Source organism: Apteryx mantelli, chromosome Z (assembly GCF_036417845.1).
Source record: "Apteryx mantelli isolate bAptMan1 chromosome Z, bAptMan1.hap1, whole genome shotgun sequence".
Lineage (NCBI taxonomy): Eukaryota > Metazoa > Chordata > Aves > Apterygiformes > Apterygidae > Apteryx > Apteryx mantelli.
In genome coordinates, this window is record NC_090020.1 from 25717930 (window position 1) to 25737855 (window position 19926).

At 37.7% G+C, this 19926-nt stretch overlaps 1 protein-coding gene across 1 annotated transcript in view; it reads left to right on the forward strand.

The window, feature by feature from the left end:
• The window catches only part of ENTREP1 (endosomal transmembrane epsin interactor 1), a 29686-nt gene that overhangs the window by 2726 nt on the left and 7034 nt on the right, over positions 1-19926 (forward strand). The window contains exons 2-8 of the mRNA XM_067315814.1: positions 220-276; positions 10080-10190; positions 11969-12097; positions 12912-13019; positions 13144-13277; positions 18970-19099; positions 19741-19816. Coding sequence (XP_067171915.1) covers positions 220-276; positions 10080-10190; positions 11969-12097; positions 12912-13019; positions 13144-13277; positions 18970-19099; positions 19741-19816 — 745 coding nt within the window. The remainder of the gene's footprint in view (positions 1-219; positions 277-10079; positions 10191-11968; positions 12098-12911; positions 13020-13143; positions 13278-18969; positions 19100-19740; positions 19817-19926) is intronic.

Consider the following 19926-nt stretch of genomic DNA (forward strand, 5'->3'; position numbering starts at 1 on the left):
ATAATATTAGTTTTGATTATGTTATTTGATAGGATGCTCTTAGAAGTGAAGAATCTTATCAATAGAGACTCTGATTTTCTGCTTTAAAGTGCACTTCCAAGCATTACTTTAGCACTCTGAATTACTTTTTATCATAGGAGTGATAAATGCCACATAAATGTACACATGTTGTGTACAGTTGTTGGCTTCATTGTAATGCTATGTTTTTTGATATTGCAGGTAATCTTATCAGGAATCATAGGCTTAACGACATGGAAGAGACCAATGATACTTTTGGTAAGTATTTTTAAAATTTGCTGTAAGGGAATTGCCAGAAGATGCTCTTGATTTAATAGAGTCATTAGCAAAAAGCTAACTTCTTTCTCCTTGAAAAAAAGCTTTATTGTTGAGTCTATTTGGAGATTGTAAAATTGTGGTTGTTGAAAGAGAAGTCAAAAACCAAGAAAGGCTATATCCTTTTCTGTAAGGACATGGTCTCTGTTAGGGGCAAAGGAGAACTGCATTTGGAGGAAGTGCTAATTTTTTTTTTTTTGGAGCACTTTTTGTGTTTGTGTAGATAGAAGAACATACTCATTTAGAATAAATAATTCAGCTCTCTGAGACAGTGCAGCTCAAGCTTCAATAAGGAAATTGGTTTGAACCTCAGCTCAGTTACACTGTGCTAGTGCCTGACAGCAGATGTGAGAGCTAACCTTAGCAGTGCTGTATTACAGTATCCAATGTTGTTCTTTCAAATACATTTGACATTACATTGTTCCAAGAGAAGTAAATTGGTGTGTGGAGTATGTAAGCTGTTTCTATTTGTAAGTGAAATCTAAAGCTGTGTGGCTTTCAATGTCTCAGAGATGGGATTTGAAAAGAGGATTTGAAGTTTTCTTTACCGTACTGTCGCTTCTCAGACTTTTTCCACAACAAAGTAATTGTTTTATTTTTGTGATGCTTCTTGGTGATCTGTGAAGTACTGTAGTTCTGTTACAGCTCCACGTGGTCATCAATGGGAAAAGTATGAAGGATCAGAGATGTGAGCTCTGGATGAATTGCTCTTTCTCAACTCAGCTGATACTCAGTGATGGTGCATTGGTTAGCACAGGCAGGAGCAAAACAAGTTTTTATACTGGCTCTGTGGATAAATAGAGGAGGTTGGTGTCTGCGGCTCTCAATCTAGTAGTTCTTAGAAGCACCATATTTTCATGAAAATAAATATAAATGCCATCTGTCTTGAAGTGTCTGAGTCCTGTAAGGTGCTCAGTGTTTCTATATTATTTATATTCTAAACTGTTCCTTCAGTATTTTGTTGCCATAGTGTCTTTTTGTCTCTTCTCTTTCTCTCTTTCATGTTCTCCTTTGTATTAACTTTAAGCCTTTGTATAAGCTTTATGGGTCCTTTCTAGTTTTACCTAAATACTAGAGAACAAACTCTTCCTCATCCTTTCATTTATATCCAAATGATCTTTAGGACAGTCGGTTTATGTTTTCTGAAAAGGTTGTGCAGCAGTTGGGAAGGTTTTTGAGATCAGATAAAGCCCTGAGCAACCTGGTCTGAATTCAATATTGACCCTGCTTTGAGCAGGAGGTTGGATGAGAGACCTCCTGAGGTTCTTTCCAACCACAGTTATTCTGTGATTGTATGATTCTGTTAATTGAATGTGTATTTTTTCTTGTTCGTATGTGCATTTTAGAAAAGTTTGATTGTTGAGAGTCAGATTATGAAGCCAAAAGTGCAGAAAAGGAAAACAGCATCTGTAAAAGTGATTAAACAGTTTATAGGGCTGCAGTAAAGTAATGCTCAAAGGGAGTCATGCATAGAACTAACTACAATTTATCAAGAAAAGATCATTAGTGTCTATGAGCATATTCATTTGGGGTTAGATTTCTAATATATCTACCTTCTAGTAACTTGAACTTTTTTTCTTGGGAGCTGTGACCTTGTAAGTTGTACAAACAGGTTTCTTAAAGGCCTAAGTAATAACACTGCTTATACAGAAAGGCTTAGAGTTACATAATTCATTACTAAAAACTAGAAACATATTTAGGGTTGATACACGCTCCTTTTTCAAGGTGTGACTGCACCTCCCCTTTTTACTCCTTATGCAAGGCTCCTTTGCACTTACTCCTTTTCAGTACACTTCTAATGAATTCCTTTCCCCAGACTTTTGCACTGATTCTCTTTTTCCCTAGCCTGTTCAGAAATAGCATGGAGCCACCTCCCTGTTATGAAGGAAGCAGAGATCACACAGCTGTCTTCCTGACGTGCCTTAATTCAAGCAGGTGCCAGGTATACCGAATACCTATGTGTAGCAAATAAGCTTTGCAGAAAGGATTGATTTCATATGATGGTGGTTTTACAAGATTGCTACAGAATCTAGATATTTAGCATATGGGGTACCTGTGCTCTTGCCGTTCCAGAAGTCTGAGGGGTCAGGATTATCCCAAGTTCTTGTTATGAATTACTATGTTTTGTATTGAAACAATTTATGTTAGCATTTTGGCATCTGTACACATTGACTTTGGTCTGTGTTTAACAGTTACAGCATAAATTTGTGGGATCAACGATGATCGTTATTCTTTTTCATATGTACTTATGTCTTAATCTTCAGATGCTCTCATATTATTAAGCAAAGGCCTCTTCTCATCTTTCTTTTTAAGTAGAGCTGTTTTCAGTTGCTCAGTTCAGTTTCTTAATTTCTTCAAATTATGCACTCTGAGTGCCCTTTAGAATTCTTCATATACATCTAAACCCCCAAAATAGCTTTTTTTCAGCCCAAATTAGGCAATTAGGTACAGATTTTAATTTACCTTGATGTATACTAAAAGCTCTCAGATGTAGCAGTTAGACTATAAATAAGTGTAGACATTCGGGTTCCATCCTTTTGCCCTCTCTCCTTTCAGGAGTTGGGCTTCATCATAATCATGGTGACTCCGAGTGCTACAGAATCTGGCCATGAGGAGGTGCTGTTCCTCAGAGTAGTCTGTGGTAGGTTTAGTCTTATGAACATGATAATTGTGTTTCATGTGTTTTCTTCTAGTATCTTGTTTTTTCTTTTAATAGCCAGTTTGCAGTACTTAAAGAATTTTATAAAATAATTCACATTTTTCTTCACATCATTTAAAAAATTCTAGTTCTTTCTAAAAGAAACCTGGTTGATACTCTGATTCAGGATTTCAGAGCCTCGTCATCTCTGAAGTCTGTTGGAATACAGCTATTTGCCTACAACTCCTTTTCACTGCAGAAATGTAGTTCCTCCAATAAAATGATGGACTCTTTGCTTACAGAATGCTTCTCTCCATCTTCAACCTTTAGGTAATAATTTCTCACGGCCTTGGTTTATTCTTTGTGACCAGCTAAACTGTCCTGCAGCGCAGACAGTCTTCTCACAGGCACTAGGCTGGAGGAGTTTAAAGGATACCTGCAGCTATTTTTGAGGGTCATTAACCTGTCAAGAATGGTGTAAAAAAAGCTGCAGCCAGCCTGAGGAAAAGGAGGGCGGCGGGAGGAGATGACATGGAGAGAAGGGGAAGACAGCTGTCACTTTCAGTCTGAATCCTTGCAATAAAAACAGTTGGGTTGTTTTTCCCATGACGGTAAGTCTCTGATGGTGCTCAGGGCAGGGGAAAGCACAGGACTGCATTATCAGGAGAGAAGGCCTGGGAAGTGGCTGCAATGTTAAAGGCAGAGAAGGCTTGTTAGTCTTCTCTACTGGAGGGGAGAAAGGAAGAGAGAACGGTTAAATAAAATGGGTGGTGGCCTTCAGTATCACCAGCCACAAGAGGAGACCAGTCTTGAAATGGATAGACTGTTGTAAGACCTGCTGTTAATAAATAAAATTTGAGGGCCACATTTATTCTTTTGTGCCACCCGGGATATAGCACCATGTGGGAAGATAGTAAGTAAATAATAAGTCCCAGAGTCAGAACACTGCAAGACAAAACTAAATGGTAATCAGGTCTTTTGAAGGACATTCTTGCAAGGCGGACTTTGCCTTCAGTCATCTCCTGAGAAACCTCGACACTCTGAAATCTTACCTTGCTTTTAGTTGTTGGGGGTTTTCTGATCTGGGTATCACTTGTCAAGCTACTTTGGAAGTCAGCTTGTAACATTTGTCTTCTGAAGCTGATTTTTCTTCCAGAGGAGAATCTTCCTCCTGTATGTGCCTGTCTGAGTGTGTTTATGGGGGAAAGGAAAACTTTTTTTTTCCTCCAAAGTTGCTTGGATATTGGCTCTAAACAGTTTTGGGCTAGATGATGTTCTCTACTTTTATAGAAGCTCGTTCCTTCCTGTTTACTCCTGGACTTTTTCCTTTCACAGGATCTTAAATTTTATTTTTAACTGAAGAAACCTAGCTTCTTTCTTTGCTTGTTTTATTGCCTATGCATCAAGGGTAATTTACATCTTTGAATCTTGCTATAATAGCCAGTCCCCTTACTTTTATCTTGATTTATACTAAGCCAATGCACCATGAGGTTATGTTGTGTTTTCAGGTGATACTTGGAGCCATACATACTCTGGTGAATACAAAGGCATTCTGCTAGTGAAGTGTCTGTTCCTTCTCAGTCATGTATGAAATGTTGCATTCCTGTTGAGTGTGCTTTTTAGGAGTCTTCCTTGTGTTTTTCACTAACAGAGCCTTCAAATTGGGCATTTCTCTGCTGGCTGTTTAAAAACTTGGTTCTGCTGCTAAAGGAAAAATCAACTGTGATCAGATATATGAGGGACATGAAAGCTGAAAGGAGTGCAACCATGCAGGAAGGCAGAACCAAGCTGTTAGTCTGGAAAGAGTATAACTGGCAACTGCAAGGATTGGGGAGCAGTTCAGTACTTACAAATGCATACTCCCATATCTGTAACCAGGAAATTGACAGTGCAGATGCGGATGGGGTGAATGGAACTCTGACATTCAGCTGTATCGAATGCTTTATGGTTCCACTGTTAGATAACATGTAAGCTTTTATAGTCATAGTCATTAGAGGTATGGTCAGATTTCAGGTAAAAATGTGTTTTTTTGCTTATGTTGCATGTTCAGTCTGAGCAGTTCAATCTGGATTCTCCTTGTGTTTTACAATGTGGTCAGTAACAGTAAGGCTTTCAAATTTATATTTAAAGCTTTTTTAATGGAAAGTGTTAATATTTTTGTTTTTCTATGACAAAAATTTTCAGACCTGCATTGGAAAACAACAGTTTTTGGAATTCAGGTTTCTTTTATTTGAAATAATTTTTGGAGAATAATTTTGATGTAAACCTTTTCTTTAACAGAAAAATTTTATCAGAAGAAAAATATTTCCCAGCAGCTTTTATATAAAATTTTTTAGGGCAAGTTATTACTTCATGATATCTGCACCTTAGCTACTTTGCATGGATTTAATCAAGATTTAAGGTTTAGACCTAAATACATAGTCCTGGTGCTAGTGAAGTGAACTTCCATAAATTTTAGCTCTGCAGGCTCTTCACTGCTAGCAGGAATATAACGCAGTGTGAACAGGAGCTGCAGATCTTCACCCCAATACTGCCAAATTCACCCTAGCAACATGCTTCATAGTGAGCAAAGTCATTCAGCTTCAGTGAGAATCACTGTAGTGGTGCATGTTTCTCCGGATTTTTAGAAGTAGGATAGCTCAGTGTTAATGTCTTCATTCAGATACAGATCTCCAGCCATTAATGCAAGAAGCTATATTCACACAAAGATTTTGAAGTCAGTCTTAAAAAATAAAAGGAACTTTAAAGTGTGAGACACTATAAAAAGCCTTACAAGTAGCCTGACTCAGGTTTCTTCTGATATTTATATCTTTTACCATCTTCTCCTGATTCATTTGAGGAGTTCTGATGCTGCATTTAAAGTATGAGGTGTTTTTTGTTAAATAAATGGATTTGTCTTCTACTTTTATGTGGCTTTTTTTTTTTTGAGAGAGAGTTGTATTGCAGATCTCTATGAGCCACAATAAATGGCTTTCACAACTGATAAAAAATTAGCAGGGCCACATAATTAGTACTTAGCTAGCTATTGCTGCTGTGTATCTGGAGGAAAATTAATACATTGATTTATCTTTTCCTAGAAGGATGCTTATAAAATATATATGCAGGACATAAAAAGACATATAAGTTAATGAATATGGAGCAAGTGTTTTTCTTTCACGTAGTATTTAAGTGCCTGTTTGGGCAACAGTCCTATAATAGCATGTATGTATTAAAGCAATTCCTCTGTGGCATAATAGTCTGCCCATGCAGAATGAATTACAGGGTCAGGGCCTTAATCTTCTAAGTCTGGCCTGCCCCTGCTACCATTGAAGCTAAAGGCAAAACTCCCATCAGCTTCAGCAGCAGTATTGGCTTGACTGGCTGAAAGCATTTAGACAGAACCCTCAAAGTGCATGATGATATTTTTCTTGGAAAAAAAATTATCCAAGCAAGGCATTAATAAATAATGTGTCTAACATCAGAACACACTCTGCTTTTCTGTAGTTTAATTGATATAAGTGTTCCTCAAGACTTTCTGCAGCTGTCCACAATGCATGCATATCTGATGCTGGAAAGATTAAGAGCAGTGGGCCAAACTGATGCCATAATTTGACTTGTTTCTATTTTCGTCACTGCAGTTAAGACCAATTACCTCTGTTTTTGCTTTTAAAATAGCATGTTTGCCTTTGTCAGTGTCTTCCATACACTGACTTTTTTATACTAAGCTGATGATACTTTTTTTCCTGGTTTACATATGGGTGGAATCTTCTTTCACTGTGATAGAAAGTGTTCTTACTTGTTTTTACGTGTAGGTGGATAGTCATGGAGAAGGCATTTAAATTTTCATCTGCAGGAAAATGTATCTTCTGAAATAAAGTCATGAGAAAAGCATGATGTGTAAACTGTGACATTGCAGGAGTAGCTTCCAAAGGCATTGTGTCATATAGAAATTTGCAATTTCCTTCTGTTTGGATAATTGTCACTGGAGTACATGATAAGGTTTATAACCTTTCTTTCCCTGAGCACTGAGATTCTTAGTTCATCTAGCCACTGCAGAGGCTTCTGCTTTTTTTTTTTGCCTTTTTTGGCCACATAGTTCATAAATATTTTATTTTAAACAATTAAAGGATACATTACTAGAAAGTTGCAAATCATAATCTGAATCTCCTGGTCTATGTTGAAAGATTCTCCAACCCATCTTTGCCTTTTGTCATTGTCATAACCCAGTCCAATAGGTCATATGTGTAATGAAAACATAATTTCAAAGTAAGGTCTTTGTCACGGTTTCCTGGAACTGATGAAATGAGTGATGCAGGAGTCATTATGGTCTCTGAAGCTTAAGTCCTACCTGCTATTCTGTCAACACTTCTGCTGTTGTACCTAAAGTAATGTTGATTAATCTCCAGGAAGGGTATTTATCCTTGGAGGGGTACTTCTCAAAGACATGTTCACTGCTTTGAAGGTTGTGTTGTAGTCCATCAGTGATGTTTTGACTGTGTCATTGGAATACTTGTGAAAGGGGTGGCCAAAAATACTAACCAGTAAGGGAGCAAAAGGCAAAAGCATTTTTACTCTTTCAAATTCTGCTAAACAGTTATTTCTGTTTGTTAAACAGTTATTTTCTTGTGTTAGTGAATGTGATAGTTCTGATCATGCTAGTGTGTGTGTTTCAGATTGTATGTAGAAGACTTGTTTTTAGTTTCTTCATCTCCACTGGGATTTTCTGAGTAATAGGTTCTGCAGGTGCAAATAGACCATACATGTAATAGAATACAGACCAAGGGTTCACTTTTGTACACTAGAATTTTTTAGAACATCAGCAATTTACAAATTATCATCCTGCTTTTGCATCTGTGTAAGAATAATACTACTTTTATTCCTTTTTCTTCTTTAGTTTTAACATGTTTCTTTAGGAAATCTGTATGTTTTTTATCTAAGATTTCGTACACCATTAGGAGTGCTGGCATTTATTTCTTTTTATATAGGGGTATACTGGACTGTTCTTGTTTCTACAACAATTTCTATACCAAAGGAGGAAAACTAATATATGAATTTGCTTTTGCCTTTTTTTTTTTTTTTTTTGATCCACCTTGACTTATGATTTTTGCAAAGTAACTTCGTTGCTCAGGACCTCATTTTCTTCATCAGCTGAAAGAAACTTCTTATTTTCCTTAATCTGGTTTCTTGAGATTTGCATTATGAAGATGTGTTACATTGAAACAACTTCTAATTCATTCATAAAGCTGACTAGTTTCAGGTTGGTAATGTCCTGTGTTGAACACAGAGGAAAAGTATATTTTGCATGAGATTTTCCTGTCCATCTATTCATTAATTTTCTCAGAGTAATTTTGATCAGAAAGGTAACTGAGATACTCTAGATAAGATCACAAGAAGTGGTATTGATTCATCTGAGTGCTGAGCAATGAATTAATTTCAAAAAAAGATTAAATTCTGTGTTTGTATGAAAAACAAATGGCTTTTAAAATCCATACTAATGTTAAAAATTGTTATCTATGGTTTTATGATATATATAAATTTACATGAAAATATTGTTCCTCTTAATATTGATTGTTCTCAGTGTATCTAATACAAAGGAGCCCTCATCCTTTTCAGGGAAGTAGTTAGCTCTGTTAGTTATTGTTTTTTGAGGTTAAAACCTGCTTTATGTGATAGTGTCATAGTCACCCTTCTACAATTGCTATTCATAATGGGATGTTATAATTTAAGGAATGGGCTTGCAAAGTAATGTCCTTTGGCTCTCAGCCATTCAGGATTGATTTTTTTCCTGAACTTCAGTAAATAGGATCATAATTGGTACAACAGCTCTGATTTATTTATAGTCCAGATATTTAAGTAGTTAAGCGTGATACCTCAGCCAAATTCATTTGAAAAGCTGTTGCTTCTTCGTGTTTACAAACCTCTTGTTGATAAATCTTTTATAAAATTACCTGGAGCAGAACTGAGCCTGTCCCTCATGCAGTCCTTCTCTTCCTCAGCTTTTTGTCTTCTCTTGCATTTTTAATTTTGATACAAAGGAACCAGAGTGAACAGATAGCTATTAACAAGGATTCTTTTGGACATGAAGACCTGATATTAGCTTTGTGGGACTGTGTGCTTGAAATTTAAATGTGTCAGGACAGGAACCTGTTATATTTATTTATCTCAAAATACTATTCTCACCTATAGTGCTTCCTCAGTTTTCTCATGAAGTACAGAAAAATTTTGCACATATGAATTGTGACAGTAAAAGTTCTTGCATGTGTTTAAAATCCTTATTCTAAGTCTCACGTAAGCACAACTTGCATGTTGTAAGGCCCTACATAAAGATAGGACTTCTTTATCTACCAATTCTGCTTGTCCTATTTCAAGTACTTCATTACTTCTGCCATTGTAGCTCTTTCAGATATTTATAAAACTGAAGGTATTCACTGACTTATGAATGTGGAGGTGTTTTGTTTTTAGTAGTCAGGAGGAAATACAGTCTTGTAATTAAAGTCTCTGTCCTCACTATACTGTGACAAATATTTTTCATTTATTTGTGCTGCGGAATAGCTTTGAAAATTCTATACAGAACAAATATTGTCCTAAGATGTCTCCTTTTAGGTTTCTTACTGATCCAAATGCGTTGAGACATACTCAGTGGAAGGGTATGACATACAATGGAACTCAGAAAGTTTGCAAATCATGCTTTGCACCTGTTGACATATCTTCCCATTCATTACGATGCTGGCATTATAGGACAGCTGGACAATTTGGACAATCCTTTGGAAACCTCTCGGTAGAAAAAATGTTCTTAGAATATTCAGACATTTTGAAGTGGCCTGGAACAGCAAAAAAAAAAAAAAAAAAAAAAAAAACTTTTTTTGGGGGGAGGGAGGGGACGCTTCAGAAAACCTATACTCTTCAGTAGTTGCATGTATTTTCTTCCTGCACATCCTGCAAGATGAGAGGAGAGAGAGACAATAAAAGTGTTAACAATAACAATTTACTGAGTTAAGGGAGTTTTGAAAATCACACAGAAGGGGAGTGTTGTCCCTGACACAGGAATGTGATTTGCATTGTTATAGGTTCCTTGAGCGTGTTTTATCATCCTGTTCCCACTGCTGTTAACTTTGTTTTGCTGTTTCAGGTTAACCTCTTTGTTCTCCTGTCTGTCATCTGTGTTCTTCTGAACCTGGCTGGATTTATATTAGGATGTCAAGGTGCTCAGTTTGTGTCCAGTGTACCCAGATGTGATTTGGTGAGCAGACATGATAACTCGCATGTATTTCTTGACAACGTGCCACATAAACTCACCATGCTAGAATCACAAAAAGTGCCATATGCAGAGATAAAAGTAATGCATGTCAAGAGATTGAAATACAGCTACAGCATGGTGGGGAAAAAAGAAAACTTGCTGATTCAACTCTTGATTCACTTAAAATTGTGAACAGACTCACTGAAATTCGTAACAATACTTTTATTATCCGTCTTTGTAAACACTTGCTTTTTTGAATTAGGGCCTTCATAAGCTGCTGACCTCCCAAAACTAAAGACCCCAAAAGGTGTGTTGTGAAAGCTTTTATTATTTGTTAGAAGAGCATACTTAGGCCAGAAATGGTTTTGTTTGATTTCACCGGTAGCTGGGTTCTGTGTTCAGGGTCTGATGACACAGGTGAATTTCTGTGAGGCGCTCTAGTCATTTTTATGGAGTCATGAAGGAATCTCAAATGCATCTTTAGAGAAACCCTCTTACCAGTATTATATACTGATTTTTAAATAATAATCATTTACAGAACCAGTATGAAGGTTTTATATTGTTACCCCAAAAAGATAAAACTGTTGAAAAAAGCATGAACGGGTACTGTTGAGTTAACTACAAAACTGGTCTGTCAGTATAGTCTCTGGGTGGGATTCTTTTTTCTTCTTTGGAACACCTGGTTAGCAAAATTCATGTTCGTACCTTAAAGCAAGATCTATGAGAAAAAATTAAGGAAGATCAAATCATACTGGATCAAATCATCTACACTTCTAACTGACAGAACAGTCTGCACAAGGAAGGACAGAAGGCAAAAGATTTTTCTCATATGGGTGTCTGATGAAGCAGAAGAATTCTATTCATGAGCCAGAAACAGTGGAATAATTTAAAGTAAATTGAAGGATACAAGATCATTCAGTAATAAGGGTGATCATGTTTTAGGCATGGATTTGAAGAACTTTAAGGCTTAATGGAGTATTGAGCATCCAAAGTTTACAAGCACTTTGGCGGTCAAGATTGGCCCAATATCTGAATATACTGAAGCAGCGTTAAAAATTGTTAACGTTAATCCAGATGAGATGGTTAAACGTTTGCGGAATGTCAGTAGTCATCTATGCTTGGAAAGAGGGGACAAAACCAAAAGGTGTTCCCAAAATCATAAACTATTCCATAACCTCGTGTATGCAAGCCTTTGACACTGTGACTATGGAGAGTTTGACAGCTGAACAAACAGCAATATCTCTAGATAGAGAAATGTTGAATTTCTACTTAAAAACTAAGATGACAAGATTTATTGAAAATTGCAAACATTAGTGACATATAGGCATAGTCATTACTGATTTGACTGGGATGAAATTTTAGTTGTGGGTGTCATTCTATCCTTAGAGATGCAAGATATGCCCATGATTCACACAAAGAGAATATGTATATTCCAAATACAGAGCGATTTACATGTCAGTCAAAGAACTTCCAAGTTTCTCTGGAATTGGAGGAGTTTGGATACGAAGGTTGTTCAGTAATCAGTGCAACTTTGCTTAGAAGTAAGTTGTATTCAGATGTCTTGAAATTATCAGTAAAATTTATTTGCAGATAAGAAGTATGTATAATACAGTTTTATAATGTGTGAATCACTGGCATACTAAACCATACAAATTTAATTTTGTAAGTCTGTAATTTGGTCTATTTTGCAGTCAGAGATATAGTTCAAAGCATTAGCTCTATATTATGTAGCTAAAAGTTTTGCATAAAACAGCTAATAAATTAAAATGTTTTTTTTAAAGGTGGACTTGGGTGAAAACAAGATTTGTTTCTGCTGTGAAGAATTTCATCCCACTAAATGCACAGAAAAGGAGAATGCGCTGAAGCTATACCCAGTGAAGTCATGCAGTGCCGTTCACCTTCTCCTTAAGGTACCTTGCATGCAGTGCTCAAAAAGACCCCTTTGATAATGTCCACTCTTGTGCAAAAATGCAGTGCTGAAGTGATTGCTGTTTTTACTGTAGCAAATTCTTTTACCTTTTGGCTTTCCATACTGGTCATAAGCTCCTTATAATTTTGTAAGAGTGTGGGTTTTTGTTTTTGTTTTTTTTGTCTCTAGATTACATTTTTGATCAGTGCATTCCTGATCTGAGAAACTGTCAGCTTTGGTAATCTTAACAGTGCTTTAAGACTGCTAGATCTATGAATGGAATTAAATTATGCAGTTCTTGTCCTTTTTGTATTCTGTGCAACCAAAGCTATAGTTGAATTCAGACAGCTCTGCATGGATAAAGATGTGAATTTTAGCTGATGATCTGAGATTCCGTCATCTCTTTTCGTATACTCAGTCCTTCTTGGGTTATAAATCTCTAAAATGCAACTTCCAGACAACATCATTTTCAAGCACAGAAGTGCTGTAGTATTTCCTTTAATGGTGTTTATCTCACATCTGGATTTCCCACAGAAAGGACATAATTCTTGGATGAATAGATGGACTGTAAATCACGCTGAGCAGTCTTAAACCCTTCTGTATCTCTCTGTCAGGACATGCAATAGAGCAGAAAAAAGTTTTACAAATTATTCCAATCTTAGAGATGAACTATCCAGAAGACTGCATCACATACATAATTAAAAACTAATTGTCATAGATCCTTGTGTTTTCTTGGGATTTTTTTTGCTTTTTTTTTGATAATTACAAATGCCTTGATTTAATCTTTTAATTTTCATAATCTTCATGTTCTTCAGAAAGTTCTCTTTGCTCTCTGTGCCCTGAATGCTCTCACCACCACAGTTTGCTTGGTAGCAGCTGCTCTGCGTTACTTACAGATATTTGCAACAAGAAGAACCTGTGCAGTAAGTGAGTGCAAGGCACTGCCTAATAAAAACAGAAGTACTAATAAAATTACAAAATTGTGTAAGCTATTAATACTTTCTGTTACAGTTAGAAGCTTTGTTAACAGAGGTTGTATTTGATTAGGATGAATCTCAGGTTTCCACAGAAGAAATTGAAGAACAAAGTCACATTTCAGATCCTGAAGATTTTGTCCCACCTGTGCCACCTCCGTCATACTTTGCAACATTTTATTCTTGTACTCCCAGAATGAGTCACAGGTAAAGCTCTTCCTTTCTTTTAGTGTCTTTGGGAACACTCCGTAATCTTAATTTAAGACAATTTTCTCTGTAATTAACTGAAAAATATTGTCTACTTAAAAAAAAAAAAAGAAAAAAAAGGAAAAAAAAACCTTTAGTGAATAAGGAGGCAGTGTAAATACAGTATGGCTGATGGGTATAGTTTTGCAGTTTTCACCTTAGATTTTATAGGAACTGTATCTGAGTAAGACAAATATCACAGTATGACATGACTGAGAACTGTGATGCTGTCAAGATCGCGCCAGGGCAAAGGCCTAAAGCCAGGCCTAACTTCTTGGCAAAGCTTCTAGGACAGAGGATCCTAAATAGCAGTCTGGTCCTTCTGTTCCAAAGACCTTTTTTGCCAGAAAAATTCCAGTTTCCCCTTTTTGTCGGTTAGGGCTGATTGAAGGCTATGTTTTTATTGTTTTGTCAGGCCAGGTAATCACTATCCTTATCTCAGTACTTGAGAAGGTTTAGCCCAGTATGAGCAGTCGGACTACATTCATACCTGCTGTTGCTGGTCGTCTTTTCAAATTGTAGCTGTGGGATAGAGGTGGAGTGAAAGGTAACATGGGAGAAGTTAACATATCAGAATGGGAAAAGGGGATAGTCACATGTCACTGTAAGTTCTTTTCCCCCCTTTTCTTTTGAATTCATTATGATAGAGGTGAATTTTAAGGAAGAAGGATTTGGAGGAGGATAAAATAATAGCTTTGTGAATTTTCTTCTGAGTAAGAGGACGGTGGGCAGAAAATCCTTCTGTTGCAGGCTGCTTTCTTTGGTGTAATTGTCTCATGGAACATTAAAATATAAGCTTAGATTTTCTTTTTCAGGAAGAGGGTTAAAAACCCTGTAGCTTGTCCATTAAGAATGAAAACTATTATTATGCACTACTGAGATTTACTGGCTTCTGTAGTTCCTGCAATTCATTGGTGACTTCTAGGTTTTGTTATTCTTCCTTTTGAAAGTATACAGAGTGGTTATGCAGTCTTCACAGTAATTTGAAAGTGAGCTTTGTTTATTAGTTTATGACCCAGGTGGGGCTGCATTATTCTGCTGTGAACATCCACTGTTTGGATAAACTATTGTGATGCTTAAGCAGTCTTTTTATCATTGAACTCTGTTTAAAACTCCTGCTTTTTGCATGGTCGAAGTGTGCAGGACTATTTTGTTTATTTGTTTCATCAGGAATAGAGTGCATGACCTGCAGAGTTAATTAGAAGTCCTGTTGTGTGTTTACCCAGAAAACGGTAACATGGTATAGGAATAATTTTAGAAGGAGGAAAGTGGTCTAAAGCTCAGAAGACTGAGTTTGAATACCAAGCTTTGTTAAAACAATCCTATTTGAGTCTTGATTTAAGCCTTTAACATGCTAGTTATGAAGACAGTGTTCTCTTTGGAACACCATTAGATATTTGTTCAAGTATGTTTGTCACAGTTCCCCTGTTTTAAAATGGGTCTGTCGTTCTTTGTCTGGCATGTCATTCTAGATGGTTATCTCCTTCCTGACAGTGGTATTTCTCTTTGTCTATTTTCAGCACAGTGGGGGCTGCTCAACAATATTTAAGGCTTCTACAGGTTAATAGTGGATAACCACCTTGCCTTTTGCTGCATTAAAATTGTTGATAATAATATGTAAATGAAGGTGATGTATTTACAAAGTCAGGCCCCTTGTTTTAGAGTGGTGAGGGTAGGACATAGCAAGGCAGAAGCTGAAAGCAACAGACAGACTTAATTTCCGTTCTTGGCAGATTAGGAAATATGACTCACCCTAGAATGGATCCACAGTGTCCAGCCGAGTGACTTACATGTGATCTGGCCTTTCCTCTTCCAGTCTCCTTTCACATCTCATTCCCCTCCCTGTCTGGTCTGTACCCTGAATGTCAAGTTCTGTCCATGACCTGCCTTTCTATGCTGCACTCCCATGAATACAGCATCCAAAACCTTTGTGCAAAAGAGAGTGTCTCAGGAGCTTCATCCAGGGGACAGAACCACCATCTGCAAAGTGCATCTGGGGAGATTCCAAAACAGATACATGCCTAGGAGAAAGGAAGCACTGCAGTGATCAAAGCATATGCCAAGGACGTGTTTGGAATGGGCCATCATTCTCCTCCACCCTTTAAATTGCAGAGCCAGAACCATATGCTAGCACAGCCAATTAATTGGTTTGTCCATTTATTCATGGGAAACCTTTTACATTTGTCTTATTCAGTGGTAGATAAAACAAACCAGTGTTACAAATGTTTGTTTAACTCCTATCTCTAATCTTATTATTTTATAATAGTAATTAAGTCATTAAGTCATTTTTCTGAATTGGCACAACAGCATGTGCGGTCACAGAAGAGCTTCCCTGTGAAGAATGAAATACAAAATAAAGTATTATAAGGCATGTGAGTTTGAGAGAAGAGGGAATCCATTCTGGACAGCAAATCAGTTGCCTGGGGTCTAGAAATGCTATCTCAGTTCAATTTAAAATATTATTTGGGGATTAGAAGCATTTGCCAAAATGCAAATATGTTTATTCAAATCATGTATTCCAAAATACAGCATGTTCCTCAGATTAGGCCCATATCCTTCTGACAGTTCTTTCACAGCTGCTGTATGTGTTTACTGCTACTGAACCATTAAAGATTCTGCGTGGCCAAAGTCCTGGTACTGCTGTTCAGCTAAGGTGTGGCCATAGAATATGGGAGAGAGATGGCGAAGGGTGCACTTTTTCCCTCCGTTATCCCAAATAATGCAGACAGTGTAGCATCATATCACAGTCTGGAAGCATTCTACAGAATCTGTTCACTGTGGAGTTCCCTGAAAAAGCTTGAACTGTTACTCCCTACCTTCCTATATCATCATCTCAAAAAGCTGCCCGGTATTTCCTGTGCCCACATGCCTGCTTTTCCTAAATCTTATGATCCCTGTAAAACACTACTGAATATGTAATATGTAAATGTTTTCTACCTGCAGTGACTGAGTTTTGATATCATGAACTAAAGTCTCTGAACCTAAGTCCTTACCCTGTGTTACAGTTGCTGGAAAAGGAGAATAATGGAAGGGATCTAATTTGCTGGAGAGGGAATAACTGCCTAGAGAAAAGGTTAGATGAATACTGCCCACTGTTTCTCACTTAATTTAATTTCCATGACTAATGCATGAATTTCTCTTGCTTACATAGGAAGAGAGAGTGGAAATTAAAAAATAAAGAACAGACTGACAAACATCCATATCCTGGGAACAACTTTTATATCAAGGGAGTTAAGGGAATACTTTTCTGATTGAATGTTCTCTAATAAAATTTAACATGATACAATTCTTGGGTACAGCATTAATTCTCAAGGTGTGACCAGATCAGGCATGTTTAAAAACAAAATAAAACTTTAAGGCTTAAGACACATATACTTATGTAGCCTACGTTAAACACAGATTTAGCACATATGTGGAATACTTGAAAAGTGCAAAGAGGTAGTGCCAATAAAATACCAATCTCCATTCTTCTCCAAAATGATCTTGAAGTTTTTAGGGACTGATGAAATAGCTGGGCTAAAGTTAAAACATGTTTTATTCCCTCCAATTTTAGAATTAAAAAAAGCAATGACCAGTTATCCAGATCTTCCCTTTTTTTGCCTTACACTTCTCCCTGTATTATCTCCTTTCCTTGACAGAAGCCTTTCACAAAAGTTCCCCAGTTCTTTTTTTGCAACTTGCAAATAGTTTTTATTCTTTATTTTATATTTCCTCTTGAAGCAAGCTTCCATAGGCATCTCCATTCCCTTTACATTTTCCTCTTAGCTTGTATAAAGAAGATTTTCAGTCACCTTTGTTTCCTCCAGCCACTGCCCAAACAAGCCCTGAACTCTGGAAGGAAGGACTCGCTTTCGTGCTACTTTTCTTTGTAGAATATCCTGTAGTGATAGGTGGGAGCCTGAACTGGATCTGGAGAGCAGAACCTGTGATTTCTGTGTTTTGCTTGAGGTTCTGCTCAGTACCAAGTCAATAGCTGCTCAGGAGCTCCTTTCTGGAATGGCTTTATGTGGAACTTACATTTTAAGTTTCTGTAGCCTTGATAGAAATGGAGAAGGTGAAGAGCATTTAGAAATTAATAAAAAGCAGAGAAAGACTCAGGCAGTCTGGATCAAAGACTTCCCTGAAGATTTTGTCGGAAAAATCCCTTTGGCGGCTCTGTTGTCAGTCACAGCACTTTGTTCCAGTGTTAAATGGCATAAAATAAACATGTGTTGTCAAATTTACCAAAAAGAGTTTCACCAGACACTGGACTAATTTCACAGAACCACAGAATGGTTGAGGTTGGAAGGGACCTCTGGAGATCGTCTAAGTCCAACCCCCCTGTTCAAGCAGGGTCACCTAGAGCACATTGCACAGGATTGCATCCGGGTGGGTTTTGAATATCTCCAGAGAAGGAGACTCCACAACCTCTCGGGGCAACCTGTGCCAGTGCTCTCTCACCCTCACAGTGAAGAAGTTTTTCCTCATGTTCAGATGGAAGTGTCTGTGTTTCAGTTTGTGCCCGTTGCCTCGCGTCCTGTCGCTGGGCACCACTGAAAAAAGTCTGGTCCCATCCTCTCGACACCCTCCCTTCAGATACTTGTACACGTTGATAAGATCTCCTCTCAGCCTTCTCTTCTCCAGGCTAAACAGGCCCAGCTCTCTCAGCCTTTCCTCATAAGAGAGATGCTCCAGTCCCCTAATCATCTTTGTAGCCCTTCGCTGGACTTGCTCCAGCAGTGCCACATCCCTCTTGTACTGGGGAGCCCAGAACTGGATGCAGTACTCCAGATGTGGCCTCACCAGGGCTGAGTAGAGGGGGAGAATCACCTCCCTCGACCTGCTGGCAACACTCTTCCTGATGCACCCCAGCATACCATTGGCCTTCTTGGCCACAAGGGCACATTGCTGCCTCATGCTTAACTTGGTGTCCACCAGCACTCCCAGGTCCTTCTCCGCAGAGCTGCTTTCCAGCAGGTCAGCCCCCAACCTGTCCTGGTGCATGGGGTTATTCCTCCCTAGGTGCAGGACACCTGCACTTTCAGAGCTACCTCCTAAGAGGAAAATGATATGGAAAAAGCTCTTTGGGATTTCTGCTGTATTTAAGGTTGCAGAGACCTCTCTATTGAAAACTGAAAAGTGAGGTTAACAATAAAATATATTTAGCTCACTCATACCTTTGCAAATTGATTAATTATAATACTCTTCACCAAGTATCACAGAAGTAGACTTAGTTTGGGTTTGTTGGTTGCCATGCAGCTGTATTTGAATGTAAAACATGAGATCAGAAGTATCTTTAATTTCAGTTGTAATTCATAAAGTCAGACCCATGAAAAAGGTTTTTTTAAAAAAAAAGTCAGACCTATTTTGAAATCCCACCCGTATTTGAACCCTGCAGTTCCCAGCTCTCTGTGAAATAAAACCAAATGGGGTCCTAGATGCAGTGCTGCCCTAAGATGTTTAAAATCCTCATGAGCCCATTGGAGAGGCACCTTCCAAGGAGCCATTTCCTGCCATGTTCTGGGAAAATCTTTTACAGCTGTAGGCAAATTTATTAGCTTTGACTGAAATTTCAAAATCTGAGTTGGCACAGGAAAGCCAGTGGAACTCTGTAGCTGATAATGTTTTTCTGTAGGTTGAAAGCTGTACTGTAATTCAGTGTTGTTTACCCTAGGATGCTTGGCTCTGATGTGATTCCATTACCACATATTTATGGAGCTAGAATTAAAGGAGTTGAAGTGTTCTGCCCTCTGGAACCACCTCCTCCTTATGAAGCTGTGGTGAGCCAGATCAGCTGTGAACAGGTATAGTCCATAGGAGCCTAGAAGCATTATTTTGTTTTTCTGCTGAAAGGGTAAGGTTGCACTGCGACACTGTAAGTGTCCATCAGATTTTTTTTTTCATTTAAGAATAGCAGGAGAATACATTTGGTTACATATCTGGGATCACTGAAAATGTCACTAAAGATTTAAGTTAGTAAGTCATCTTTACAGTTAAAAAGTTTTTCCTAATTGGGTGTCATGAAAGATGCCTGGAGGAAAACTGTATCTGACCATGGGAGATGGAACAAAATACACAGTGGCGCACACCATTTGCTGGTTATTCTGTGGGACTGTTGTGCTACCTCCTTGCTTTACTTCTCTACTACACCTGCACTCCTCCCATGTGGGACTACGTCAGGGTTTTTCCTTGCTTTCTGATCCGCATTCACTGGTGTTTTTAGAAGAGAGGTGCTTTTTCCAGAAAATACTCAGCAGGATAAAATTGGCTGATTTGGGTGATGGATGTTAATTTTAGAAATTCACTAGCCTTGGTGGAATTAAATAAGTAGCATAGGCATTTTGCAGTAAAGCAAAGCTGTTCACTTTATAAGGTGGATGTTGCAGTTCTTAAAAAGTACAAAGAAAAGATGACTGTGATTTTCAACTTTTTGATTTTATTCTAGGAAGACACACTACAAACAGGTGTGGTAGAAGTTGCTACTGATTCTGTGGACACAAGTGATAGGCAGGCCTCTCAAGGTAAAAGAACATTTTAAAATTTGTTTTAAAACAGTTCTGCCCAATCCAAATGACTTCATACAGCAGCAGCATTATTATTTCTTTGAAAGACAGCCACCATATCGCAAGCC